Here is a 13,496-nt window from a genome sequence, read left to right on the forward strand (position 1 = left end):
GCAAGAACTGGCCAGTGCTTATTACAAGGTCTTCAAGTACAACGAAGGTTCCTTTAAGGTGATGAAGAATGGAGCTATTGGAAAAATAAAAGATAAAGAGGCGAAGAAAGAGTTGCTCGGTTGGCTTAGAGAATTTGGAAAAATGAACAAGCAGGTGGCCTTGAGAAAAATGAAGAAGCAGCCACTGGCCGAGTTCAGATTAGCCCACAATGAGAAGTACCAGGAGTACCTGCAAAGCATGTCACAGGGGAAAACAGGAGGTTACCAAATACAGTCAATAGGTAATTAGATATCAGACAGACTAGAGATTTATATAACTGTTTATAATGGTAAAGGGACCGAGTGAAGCCAAATTCGGACTGTAATCATACGAGTGATTAACAAAATCGGACGTCCGATTTGGACGACTCGAAGTCCTGTTCCCAGTGAATCATAACCGTCACAATTTCCGAAAAAAAAAAAAAGAACCCTAAGGATTTGGTATCATATACAAGTTGGCTTGAATTGACAGTTATGTTCAACTACGCTGTTTCTGTTTCGCAGATTACCTCGCCAAGGCTCTCCTCTACGCTGCACAGGCATATCACACCCGAGGCGCCATTCGACATGTGGTACAGGGTCTTCAGATGAAAGCAATTCCCACGTGTCAATATTACACGCCGCTATCAACTTACGACCTGTGGGTGTCCATGATTGAAAACTGGGGAGAGGTGAATAAGGAGTACAAACACTGTAGAAACATTTCCGTGGCGAAGTGCTTGATGAAGATGAGCAAGTACCTGTCGAGGATGTTTGATGCGATGCGAGTGATTCGCCGTTCCCGTCTACCAAAGAATGACAGAGAAGGATTGTTAGACTTCGGAACAACCGACGACCCAGAGTTCGTGACTCACCTTCTACTGCGATACCGAAAGAGTGGCAAGGAACTCTCGCCAGCAGCTAATCAGTTTGTAATGCTTTTTTGGAAAAAGTTCAATTGTAATATTTTTAATCCTCATCTTTCGTATTTTTGGTGGGATTGTTTGAAAAAAATCCACAATGAAGTGAATACCTACAACAAAAAGTTGGCTGCCAATGTGAACGAGATAGAGGGGATGGAATTGTTTGAACCCCCTCCAAACAATTTTTAACTATCGTCAGAAAGACAGGTGGAAATGTAGAAATCCACCAATTGAGAAAATTGCAAATTCTCAAACATTACTATAATATATGAAGAAACGCTATAAAAACGGCGTATCCGAAAAAAATTTTCTCCATTTACTCATTTCATAGTTACTGTGCATCAAATCAGTCTTTGCCTATCGTAGTGAATTGATTTAGAGCCCGGGAACTTATTAACTTCTGGTACCTCAAGGGAAAGAGGTGTAAATAGAAACTCTTGTTTAAGAAATATTTAAGCGGTTCCTTATGCAACGAAGGAAATTGGAATTCGTCATTGTGCTAGCTGGTGAAAAAGGATCAGGTGAGGCCCGTGGCGCTAACGAAAGAGACAACTTTTAAGGATTGGACTGCTCGAAGCATGCTTAGTTCTGGTCCAGATTTTTTTACCGCAATGACAACATAACGTGTTGTTTTATGGCTAACTCGGGATTAAAGTCAAACGTGCTCCAACGATCCCGACCAAGAAAAACTACTTTACTCTAAGTACCTAACCTTAAAGCAACAAGCGAAGTTCACGAGTTTATATTGCACTTCAAGTTATTTTAATCGCATTTATAGGAAACAAAAAAAAAAAATTAAAACTCTTCCTCAAAAGCCAACAGTTGTACTAAGTACTGTAACACCAAAATTAGATTTACCGCTTCTGAAAACCCAGGTAATCATGCTTAAATAAAAGACTGTTGGAACCAATCTACTGTTTAGACTTTGTAGTAATTCCGATACAGCGAACTCTCGAGTGTGTCACCTGATATTGAGCCCATACCCTATGGGGTGGATTTTTCGCGCAGCCAAAGGAAGATAGGGGAAATTAGGCGTCAGTGGAGTCTGTCTCTCACTCACAGTGCTCTCCGATTGAGTATCAACAAACAAAACCAAAGTAATCACTAAAGCCAATCAGAACTATGGTTATCATCATTGAACAACGAGAACTCAAAAGTAAGACCAGGAGAACTGCTTCAACCTTTAACTCCCAAGATCTCATTAATAATTCTTCCTACTGTCTGCCATAAAACACTCATGGTTTCAATTTGGAGAATTTGGTATTGCATCAACTTGAAGTCCCCTAATTGAGTTTTCTTCTTTATTCTCCTCACTTGTCTGCTCTTGTGGCGAGAAATTCTGCTTCGGTCACTCATAGGAGCTAAAGGGTTAAGCGCGAGAAACGCTATAAATCAAGCTGGGATTTATGTCAGTTTTAATTGGTTGAGATGGTGGTTGAGGTTTGAGACCAAAATCACAGAGCGAAGTAAAGCAAATCCAAGCACTCCAGAATTACCTTCCGACACTCCACTGAAAATTGCTCTCGAGGGTAATTACACCAACAATATTAGAAATTCTACCACAACATTTTTCCAGCTCAACATGCTTCGGATGATCCAGTGATGGTCGCATCAGATCTGACAGACGTAGACGAAGGATAAGGACTACTCTTAGATTCATCAAGAATGAGACCAACCAAAAATAAATTCCAGAGTCTTTTCAACGTCACCGTCCCCTTTACGAGTTTACATTTTGACTTGGTCATAATTTCTTTCCCCACTTAGAGATCACTCGAGTGTCTTAAATAAATCGCAAAAGCCACGGGCGACCTGAAAAAAGAGAAGAGAAACGCAAATGACGAGTCGCCATTTTACAACTGATTGCCTTTGATGCGGGTTTTAAAAGTAAGGCAAAGCATTGGCAATTCTGTAAGTTTCAACAATTTAACAACATGAAAACGACAATAAAGGGAGACCCTTCAAAGAAAACGCAGTAGTGCCGTTCAACTTCATCTCCATTTCTCGGTGACGCGATGTTTAATTAAAGACATCGCATGTGCGTATCGAGCTTAAGAAGAGGCTCTCGCAACAAGCTTCGCGTCGGCACTTTCCAGCAGGATCGATGGCACTGCGTCTTGAAATAAAACTATGTAACGTAGACAGAGAAAGAAAAATAATCTGACCAGATGAGCATACGGTAACGGTAAAAGAGACCTCTCTTATGCACGTAGTTTGCGTTTGCAGGTTTGCAGTCATCGTAAAATGAGCTGCTAGCGAAGGCATGTTTACACAAAAGCATAAGAATTAAGCCTACTGTGCTCAGTTCCCTAAAGAGTGTATAAACAGTGCTAATATTCTCTCAGCACACCTCAATCCCTTTGCGCGGAGTGGTTTTTATTCAAATGGCCACCTGGCGATATAACGATTTCCAAGAAGTGAACGAAATGAAAGGAAAAGGGTCATCATTCAAAAATGTTTGTTCTGTGTGCCGTAAATAATTCGTTTCCAACCAACATCTAAAAAATATTACTCAGTCTCAGGTGTTTGATTAAACCGCGCCTCCGATTACTTCTGTTGAGTACACTACACATACTTCCAGTCGGTAATGATCGAGTGAAAAATTTTTTAAAAGATTCTGCAGGTCCGCACCAGCGTACACAGACTTATGATTTATAATCGCGCGCGTTCTGGCCAATGTAAACCTGTCAAGTAATACACAGCAACACAAAATTCAGTCGCATGTGCACATACAGATACTCATTACTTTTATGAGCAACAATTAAATAATCACATCACTGAATTTATTATCTATCGCCAGAAGTCTGTTATCAATAACTACTGTACTTTGAATACTACATAATTGAAGATCTTTAACATCTACTTCATATTACTACTAGTTTAGTTCAAATTTACTATGATTATTAACATGTGCAGCTCAATCTTTAGGATCAGAATCAATTGAGTGCCATTAAACCGATATTTTGCGAAAAAAAAAGGGACAGGAATTGGCAGATTAACCCTTGATTGACAAGGCACAGAGCTACAGTAACAACTTTAGAAAAAACATGTCAAAACAAAGGCAGGCTTTGTAACAATTATTCCATTGAGATCTAGAGAAGTCATGAAGAAGAACCAAAATATTATGGGAGGTTTCTCTTTAAAAAAAAAAAAAAAGTTTTGTTCTGGGATGAAAGTTAATTTTAACCCCCATATGATTATGATTTCTGGTACATGTACACAAGGTTTTTAGAGATTCAATCTTTAGTTGCTGTCCGCAACATGAACCAGAAAGATACAAAATGGAAAAAGAACAACAACACAAACAAAATGAGATTATTACACTTTCAATAATATTGCAAGTCAGTCATCTAAAAAATTCAACATAACCAATAAGGACAAAAAGAGTTCCCCTAAAATGATAATTTTAATGCAATTGGTGTTTAGTGTCTGTCGCTTTCCTGGTTCTCATTACCAATACACTTTAGTCCGAATTAACCTTTAGATAGTACACTGAATGCAAACAATTCAGACACAAATCAGATGAACAGTGTTGATTAAATTGAGACGTTTAAATTGTACTCACAACGAAGAGGTAATAAAGCTCATAAATACCACAAAAATTTAAGCATAGACTGAACAGTACATAAACAAAGGTGGGTTTGTTTTCATTCACTCCCGAAAAAACCCTAAGTTGTTTCCCTCTCTCAAGTTTTTCAAGGGCCACCAAACAAGGATTGAATGAAACTAAGGAACCCAGCTTGCAAGCCATGCTAGAGCAAAAGGAAGGCAATAATCATCTTTACATGATACTACAAAATTAGGCAAAAAAAATCACTGTTAATATATTACAGAGATATGAATGCAAAGTTTCTGACAAAGGAGTGATTGTGAACATACTCCATGTCACACACCTTCTAATCTTCATGAAAAACTACATGTATAAATTTTACAATAAAATTTCACAGTTTCACTTCTTAGGTTGTTGTACAGGTTGATTTATAGAAGTCTTCCTAAAAACAAGAAAAAAAAAAAAAGGAATGTTTGAACTCAAAGTTAATTTGACACCTAGCATGACCATAAACTATGCATTACAAGTAAATACTTATTTTTAATTTCATTTACATGTAAACATGGACTTAAAGGAAATCAGTTGGATAAGAACATGTGAAGTACTGACCCTCGTTGGATGCCAATAGGGACAGTTAAAAAAATATCATACTGCAGCATACAGTATCTCTGAAATACCAATAAACGATGTATTGGCAAGTTGAAGCCACAGACGTCAAATTTAAGCAACAATGGCAGTTACACTAGACAGTACGTGTCTTCAATGTGTTGTTGATTCAACAAGCCCCAGTGTGTTTAACAAAGTTTTTTGCCATTGCTAATAGTTTACATGTCAATTTTTTTTTATTGCAAATAGAAACGTACATGGGGAGGGTGTTAATGATAGGCAGGTCTCTACAACAAATACAAGTTAACCCTTTTTTACTCTTAAGATCTGATTGGTAATTCTCCCCTCTAGCTGCTACACATATCCTTGTAAATTAGTTACAAGAAGTTGTTGTTAGATCAAGACAACAACTTCTGCCTGATATTCTCATTAGCCATTTGCTGGATAGTGTAAGGATATAAGTAGGAGAAGTTTCATATTGATCACTTCTGGGAGTTAAAGGGTTAACTGACTCAGGTTGAGGTTTAGATGACCTATACTGTTGTTGTTTTTTGTTTTTTTGCATTTGCTGTGGTCGAATATAAAGTGAGGGGCCTGCATGTACTTCAAATTTCCTGTTGCCCAAAAGTGAGCTAAGAAAAGTGGAACACAGGAATTGTTGATATTGCTTGTGCAAGGAGCTAGCTATACATTAAATTTAATCAAAAGGAAAAGTGCCACTACAGTAGCAGTAGACATCCAGTTCAATAGAAATGTCATATATACATGTCATACATACTGACAAACAAAACCAACTCAAATTAAAGGCTGTGTAATGCAAAGAGGTCTGAAGGAACAGACACACAGACAAGACCTACCACTTACAAAAAACATACCTCTTCAAATATCACATTCTATGCCTCACTGTTGGCCATGGTGAAAGTCACCAAGGTAGGGTGACCCAGGATAGCTAGCAGTCTCAATAAAAATAAGTTCTACACAGAATAACAGGAAAAACAGGAAAAAACTGTTATTGTGTAACCAACATATATGTATTTTTTCACACACATAGGCAGGGCATGAAATTGCGCCTAATACAGGTGCTAATGTGACTAAATTTTTCACTTTGGCGACCAAATCTAGAAAATTAGTCGCCAAAATGGCTACTAGAATGTTTCATCACAACCTTACCGAGAGATATAGTGAATTAAAAAGATTTGCAAAGATAAATCCATGGTAAACTTCCCTGTTAAGTTTGTTTCCAAAACTCAGCACACGCATCTCAATCGATAACTAGACACCATCTTGGATTTAGGTGAGCTTGAACATTGTATATCATCCATCCTAGTGTCCACTTTGTAAAATGTTAGAGATCTTTTCCCTAAGTTAATTTTGGAGGGTCTATCTAGAACGTTGACAGCGTTAAAAAAGATTTTGTTTGTCTTTGAAAATGGCGACCAACTTTTTTTGAATTGGCTACCACTTTGAAGAATTTAGGAGCCAAGTGGCTATCAGAAAAAAAAGTTAATTTCACGCCCCTGATAGGAGAGTATAATAAAAACCTAAAGTGATCAATCTTATAGAAGAGTGATGGTCTCAGTGATGGTAGAGCAGTCATGAAAAAGATTGTTGAAAGAGATAGTAAGTGGTCGAATGGGAAATGAAAAATAACGGGGGGGGGGGGGGGGGCAGGTAATTGCAGATGTCATGTTGTATTGTTAAAATGAAGATTACACTCCAGACTGGGAACTAATCTGGACAAAGGGTCTAAGATAAACTATGCATGTTGCATAACACTTGACCTACTTTTATTACCTTTAAGTTTTTCTTTGGGAAGATCATCCAGCTCAGTTTCAAATCTAAATGGCTCCTCAGCCACAGGCTGTGAAGGTAAAAATTACTTATTATTACTTGTACCATATGGTTTAACAACAGGACAATCAAATTTATTATTTAAACTTGTAATAATCAAAAATTAGTAAAGTGCATTCGATCTCTAGTAAAACTCTTTTATTGTACTGATTGCACAGAAAAAAAAAACTGTGTCTTCAGCTCAAGGCAGCCAAAAAAACATTTGCACATGAGATCGAAGCTATTTGTGCCACGTAGCTAGCCAGCCAGCCAGTCCAAAATGGCACCCAATACCTGAAATCACATGGCATCACAATCAATCTCCTTAGGACTGGTCCATAAAACCCTTGAGAGTGATTTCCATAAAAACATCACAATTAGTATGCCTTCTCCCTCATCGAATACAAATATCAGATCATGTATTCTGATTGTCAGGGTGAGGGCTATCTTGGAAAGGACTGTTGTGAGTGGTGGTGACTAACATCTTGACAGCCTTAGTGGAAGTCATCATCAAAGTCAACTCTGATAATGACTTCTGCTAAGATCACAAATGACATTGATTTATGATTGTTTTGAGAGATTCATTTTCCAAAACAAATGGAGTGTTCTACGTGCAGGAATTATATTTTTTTAAAAATAAAAAACCTGTGTTCACTTTTACATTTAAAGTACATGTAAGTTTTATAGTCAAGCAAGGAAGTGATAACTTGATGTTTTTTGCATACAGAGCATTAAGCTAACAAATCCTTCCTTACCTCATCTTGTGGGTCATAGTACTGCTCAAGGTAAGGATGAGCCAGAGCTTCCTCTATTGTGATCCGTTTGTCGGGATTGAAAGTTAACATCTTATCTAACAGTTCTATAGCTGTAAACAAGGACAGATAGACAGTTAATGAATAGCCTAAAACAACTGCAGTCAGGTACAATATTTAACCCTATCACTCCTTAGATCTCATTAGTTTTTCTCCTTACAGCAACACTCTTCTCAAAATGTTAGTTTGGAGAATTTGATATCCACTTATACTCCCCCAATTAAAAATTTCCATTGTTCTCATTACTTGACTGCTTGGCCTTGTATCGATATTATATGAAGAAATTATGAGTTATTGTCAAAATATAAATATCCAAAGTGAAAATTTTCACACCAATTGAACAAATTTTCCTTTTTTTCCAAAAGCAAATGTAAATTTTTCAAAAAAATTTTTTCCCCTATATATTATACTTACATATGTACATACACTATACTTACTTCTTACACGATGCTTACACAACATTTACTTGCACTACTTACAATACATATATTACAATATAATTACACTAATCAAATTGAATTACAGTTGATCTATTTCTGTTATTGTTTGCATGTTAATTGTTCAAGTCACAAAGAAGAATTTTGTTTGTTAATTACACTACATAGCAAAAGTAAAATTGGACATTGCATTTATGAGGTACTTTTGGACTTGACTCACTGAATATTTAACTTGAAACATACAAACATCTAGTTGCCAATGTGGTGACTAGACCACAACTTTCAGCTTTCAGAGAGAAAATATTACATGTAGTTGCATTGGTGCACGTATCAGTTGCTCTCTCAAGTCCTGTTCAGTGTAAGAGCTGCAAATCGAAGGCTGCATCAGACAACATATTACTGATGTGATGTCGATAGTTATTAAGAGCCCAGAGAAGCCATATACATCTAATTGGTACCTTTGTTATCAGCTACAGGGAAATATCTTTGCCATGGAACTCTTGGTTTAAAGGCTAATGACTGGATGTAACTACGTGCCTGGGCAAATGAAAGAATTAAAAAAAACACTATTAAAAGGGTACTGTTGTTAAGTATGGGTTGTTCTGGGACATGATAAGAGACCAATTGCACACCAGATATCAATTGCACAACATCAGAAGGCAAGGCTACATGCAGATTGCTTTATATGCCCAAAGATACACTGTAGATAACTATACAACTAACCACATGTAACAGGTACACATGCACATGCTCAAATAACAAAACAATAAAACAAAAGCAACAACAAAAACTACAAAAACAAAGAAAACCCCCCAATATACATGTACAAGTTCAGCAAATCAGTTGACAACATGTATGCAGTTTTCCAGGCAAGTGATAGAATTTTATCAGTTTTAATGTGTTCCATTCAACACCTGCTATCTGATAAACTCTATCACTTGCTTCTAAGCAATTGCTAGCTGTACTTAAATAAACACTGTAAAACTGTCACAAATATAAAATCATACCTAAGAAAACACATGCAGACTAGTGTGTAATACTGTACCTTTTCATTCATAATACACTGCAAATCTTCCTGTGATGGGGACCCCAAAACTTCAAGAATGCGGTTCAACTGATCTAAGTCTGTACACAACTTTTGTAAAGGAAACAATACCTGCACGGTTCTTATAATATACATTTTGTAACAGCAGGTAAGATAAAGAAACATACTAAAATAAGCATACTGAGGCATACAGGCAGGCAACTTCCCTAAAAAAAGAGATAGAGAGAGATTTTATTATCAACCCTTTCACTCCCAGAAGTGATTTACTTGTAACTTTTCCCCATCATATCCATACATTATCCAGCCAACAGGTAATGAAAATACTCAGACTTATCAGAAAGAAGTTATCTTGATCTAACACCAAACTCTCAGAACTTATATACATGTACAGGGAAATATGTACCAGTTAGAGGGGAGAATTAACAATCAGATCTTGGGAGTTAAAGGGTTGAATACAACATGCAGTATTTGCATGCATGTCTGAGGACCCCTTTTTTGACGAAAATATTCAATTGGCAACTGAAGTCCTTTGTGAAGTAAATGTGGATCTATAGATGCCTTCTGTGTGATCCCATCTTGAAGAAGCCCTACCATCCCAAGGGCCCACTGATAGGAAACCCTTGATCACTACTTGGAGGTGTATTGGGAATTTTAAACTATAACAGAGAAGGCTCTGTGCATGTTTTTTAAAGCACTCATCTTACTGAATCATCACTCCATAAACAAAAGAATTTGGAGTGTGTTTCTTCCAATATCCTTACAAAGATTTGCAAGTAGGGTGCAAATAGTATCTAACTTCAACAAAACATTTCAAGAAAATGTTTGATCTACATGTATTAAAAGCTTCGATGCATAAAATCTTTTGACTCTCAAGATCAAAAGCTCATTTCTCCAAATTAAATAGCATACCCAGTTAATAACATGAATTGAGATGCCTACACAACCCTATTATCAAAATAGGGTCAGTGTTACATTATGAGTCAGCTCTCATCTTCTGATCAGCTGACCACTTTTAACATTGTAAAAGTTTTTTAGTAAATTCAAGGATACAATGCTTTCCTGGAAACAGAGGGCGATTTGACAACATCTCTGCAAGAATGCAGCCCACAGACCAGATGTCAATAGCCTTGCTGTAACCTTTGGAGTTCAGCATGATCTCAGGAGCTCTGTACCACCTTGTTGCAACATACTCAGTCAAAAATCCAGTGTGATCATGTTCAGGATCAGCTACACGGGCCAGGCCAAAGTCACAGATCTGAAAACAAACACAACAAAAACATGTAAATAGTTCAGCAGCAGTATTTACTTTATTGCCTGATTGTCTGGTTACAAGTACATGTAGTTATGTACTGTCTGATTGACTGTTGTTCAGAGTTTTTTGTTGAAGCCACGACACAATGATCTTTACTTTATTTAACTGTTTAATATCTGTTACAGCTATTTTATTGAGTGCTATAGCTAAAGTGCTTATGGGAAGAGGGTTTTTTTTAAACAGTTTCGGCAATTTTACTCATAGTCCTAGTTTACAACATTTTTTTTTTCAATGTGTTATAGACCAGCAGTTCACAATCAGTCATTGTAGCATTTATTTTCATTGTTGCTATGATGTGATTTTGGTTCTCAGCTTAATTTTCACACGTTCTTCCAGCTATTCAAAAATTTTGGAAAAGACCCTGGTCAGTGACTGAAAGTCAGTGACAATTTGCTGACGTGTGGGGAAGTCATCATCAGAGTCAATAAAAAACATTCTTGATCAATCCATGGTTACACATGATTACCCCTTAAACCTCTAGCTTCTAATTTCTCCTTTCAGTATCCCCTTTGTTAAAAAGTTAGGGTCACAAGAATATGTACAATTCCCAATTCAAAAGGTTTCTGATAAACAAATTCTCCTTTTAAGTAACATAGGAATTCAGGGCAGTATGGAGAATATGTATGCAAGTGTAAGGGTATTAACCCTTCAACTACCAAGATCTCATTGGTAATTCTCCTTACTGTCTGCTATACAGTTCTTGTGAAGTTAGCTTGGAGAATTTGGGATTGGATCAACTTATAATCCCCTAATTGATCTTTTTCTTTATTCTCATCACTTGTCTCCTTAATATTGTATTGATATTGTAAGGAAAAATTATGTCTTGGTCACTCGAGGGAGTTAAAGGGTTAAGAGTTCAAAGTATGGTTCATCAAAACTGACTTGTACTCAGGTTAAAAATGGTGGTTGCAGAGACTAACAACAGTCTTTCTCAGGACTGACCACAACCCAAACAAACAAAGAACATGATAAACTGTCACTAGCGCAATCAAAACCATTTACTCTGTTACAGCTGTTAGTTCTATCAGTAAAAGGCTTCTACCTCTTTTCTTTACCATAAATTTAAAGTTTAAAGAACATTTTCAACTATTCGACTGCAATATTTTTCAAGCAGACAAGGGATCTGTCACACAAAAATCGATAAATTTGTATCTTACTGTAAAAGTACCTTGAGATCACATGTTGTGTTCAGCAAGAGATTACTTGGTTTCAAATCCCTGTGAAGCACATTGGCTGAGTGGATGTACTTTAGTCCACGCAAGATCTGGTATAGGAAGTAGCAAATGTGGTCATTGCTCAATTTCTGTGTCTTGAGTAACTTATACAGATCTGTTTCCATCAGGCTCTGAACAATGTAGCTAGATGGAAAAATTCAGGTTAAGGAAAAAAACCTACAATGGTAGATTGGCACAAGTATAAGCCTCTTTGCAAATCTTCCTCCCAGATGTTTGCTTGTGAGGGAACATCTGGTTCACCAGAACAATTCTCCTATGTGATTGGTTAACAGAGAGTATTTTCCCTAAAGTGCAGATGTTACAAATGATTAAGACCACTCAGACATGTAGTTGTAACTTGGCCAATAAGTCATTTTTATTTCAAAATGTCCCCTGCATGAGAATTTTTGTATCAGTATATAATCAATCTGCAATGCTGCAATGTCTCAGTGGCACTTTGGAAAAGACACATAAGAACTCTCATTATGATCAACAACAGCTTATTGATCAAACAACTCTGAAATGCAGACATCACAAACATTTAGCAATAAACGACAACAGATGTAAAGACACAACAATATAATGTTTTGAAATAAGAGCAATGTAAACAGTTGACTACATTTGATGAGCTTTACCCTCAAAGGAGACAGTCACGGCACTATTTTAAAACTGAAACGGGAAAATAATTTGGTTGAGAAAGTGTTCGTGGCTCAAAACAAAGCTTGACGGTTGTAACTAACGCATTTTGAATGAAAAAATTCATTTTGGGTTTTAATTTGAAAATCATGACGCTTTAAGTGAAGTAGTACAGTTGTTAAAGGAAGGCACTCGGTACTGCGGTTAAAAATATGAATATAGCATGCTTACGAGGAGAAACAACAAAAAATAAGAAGGCTTTTGGAGAAAATCGCTGTTGCGGATCGCAAAATGTAGCAATATGTGATGTTTCGCTGGATTAAGTATTCTTGCACTCACGACATGCTAAGAAATGGAAGTAAAACTTAAATTAAGCACATTTTTACAAATATTTCGTAAAATTAATACGCATAGGGTGACTCTTGGTTTACACTACGTCATTCTTTAAAACATTTCGATTTCCATGCTTTGAAAAGCTGCTTAAGATAAGCAAATTTATAGTGTAATTGTTCGGCTCGTGTTACTACCGAACTTAACCAACATTGAAAATTAGAAATTTCTAGAGAAATGGTTGTAATATTTAACGTAGTTCTCAAAGGATACACATCTTTCATGTCATCAATGTTTGGAGCGCGGATTATATCCATTATTCCGATGATCTGCACAGAAAGGAAGGAAATTATCGACTACTGGGTCTAAGATGCATAACACGTACGTGAAGAAGATGGTAAATGCTACAACGAGAGAAACACGACCCACGTAATAAAAATTCTAAAGCCCTGATGGAATGTTCCCATACGCGTCACGTTCCTCTCAAGAGTCCGTCTACAAGCCTCACTCGTGTTTTTTTACAGTACTTACATTCTCGTGTTTAAATCGACGTAATATCTTAATCTCTCGCAATGTCCGTTGACAGTACGTCTGATGCTCGAAAGGACTGATTTTCTTGATAGCCACTCTCTGTCCTGTGGCATTGTCCAGCGCTGAACTGTGTAAAAAAGAAAAAGAGCAAGAACATGAAACGTTATAATTTCAGTCAAGTAAATGCAGAGCAAATCGAATACAGTTGCGAAGCTATACTCCGTTCGAATTGGCTGGGAGAACGAAACATTTGGT

At 36.9% G+C, this 13,496-nt stretch overlaps 2 protein-coding genes across 4 annotated transcripts in view; one reads left to right on the plus strand and one right to left on the minus strand.

The window, feature by feature from the left end:
- The window catches only part of LOC149036247 (uncharacterized), a 6,299-nt gene extending 4,448 nt beyond the window's left edge, over positions 1–1,851 (plus strand). For both annotated transcript variants that reach the window (XM_089190665.1, XM_089190666.1), the window contains exons 4-5: positions 1–281; positions 544–1,851. The exon at positions 1–281 is cut by the window's left edge and continues 651 nt beyond it. In XM_089190665.1, coding sequence (XP_089046791.1) covers positions 1–281; positions 544–1,130 — 868 coding nt within the window. In that variant the 3' untranslated portion in view covers positions 1,131–1,851. The remainder of the gene's footprint in view (positions 282–543) is intronic.
- The window catches only part of LOC113671903 (mitogen-activated protein kinase 1), a 33,377-nt gene that overhangs the window by 19,727 nt on the left and 154 nt on the right, over positions 1–13,496 (minus strand). The window contains exons 2-11 of one of the 2 annotated variants that reach the window (XM_027188166.2): positions 13,242–13,368; positions 12,984–13,039; positions 11,699–11,888; positions 10,269–10,473; positions 9,219–9,298; positions 8,632–8,710; positions 7,680–7,789; positions 6,889–6,955; positions 5,970–6,068; positions 3,705–4,930 (exon numbers count right to left, since the gene is read on the minus strand). In XM_027188166.2, the coding sequence (XP_027043967.1) occupies positions 5,995–6,068; positions 6,889–6,955; positions 7,680–7,789; positions 8,632–8,710; positions 9,219–9,298; positions 10,269–10,473; positions 11,699–11,888; positions 12,984–13,039; positions 13,242–13,368 (988 nt within the window). In that variant the 3' untranslated portion in view covers positions 3,705–4,930; positions 5,970–5,994. Of the gene's footprint in view, positions 1–3,704; positions 4,931–5,969; positions 6,069–6,888; positions 6,956–7,679; positions 7,790–8,631; positions 8,711–9,218; positions 9,299–10,268; positions 10,474–11,698; positions 11,889–12,983; positions 13,040–13,241; positions 13,369–13,496 lie in introns of those variants that run through there. The other variant, XM_089190683.1, reaches the window with a different exon arrangement.

The sequence above is a fragment of the Pocillopora damicornis genome, chromosome 12 (assembly GCF_964200805.1).
Source record: "Pocillopora damicornis chromosome 12, jaPocDami1.2, whole genome shotgun sequence".
In the NCBI taxonomy this organism is placed as follows: Eukaryota; Metazoa; Cnidaria; class Anthozoa; order Scleractinia; family Pocilloporidae; genus Pocillopora; species Pocillopora damicornis.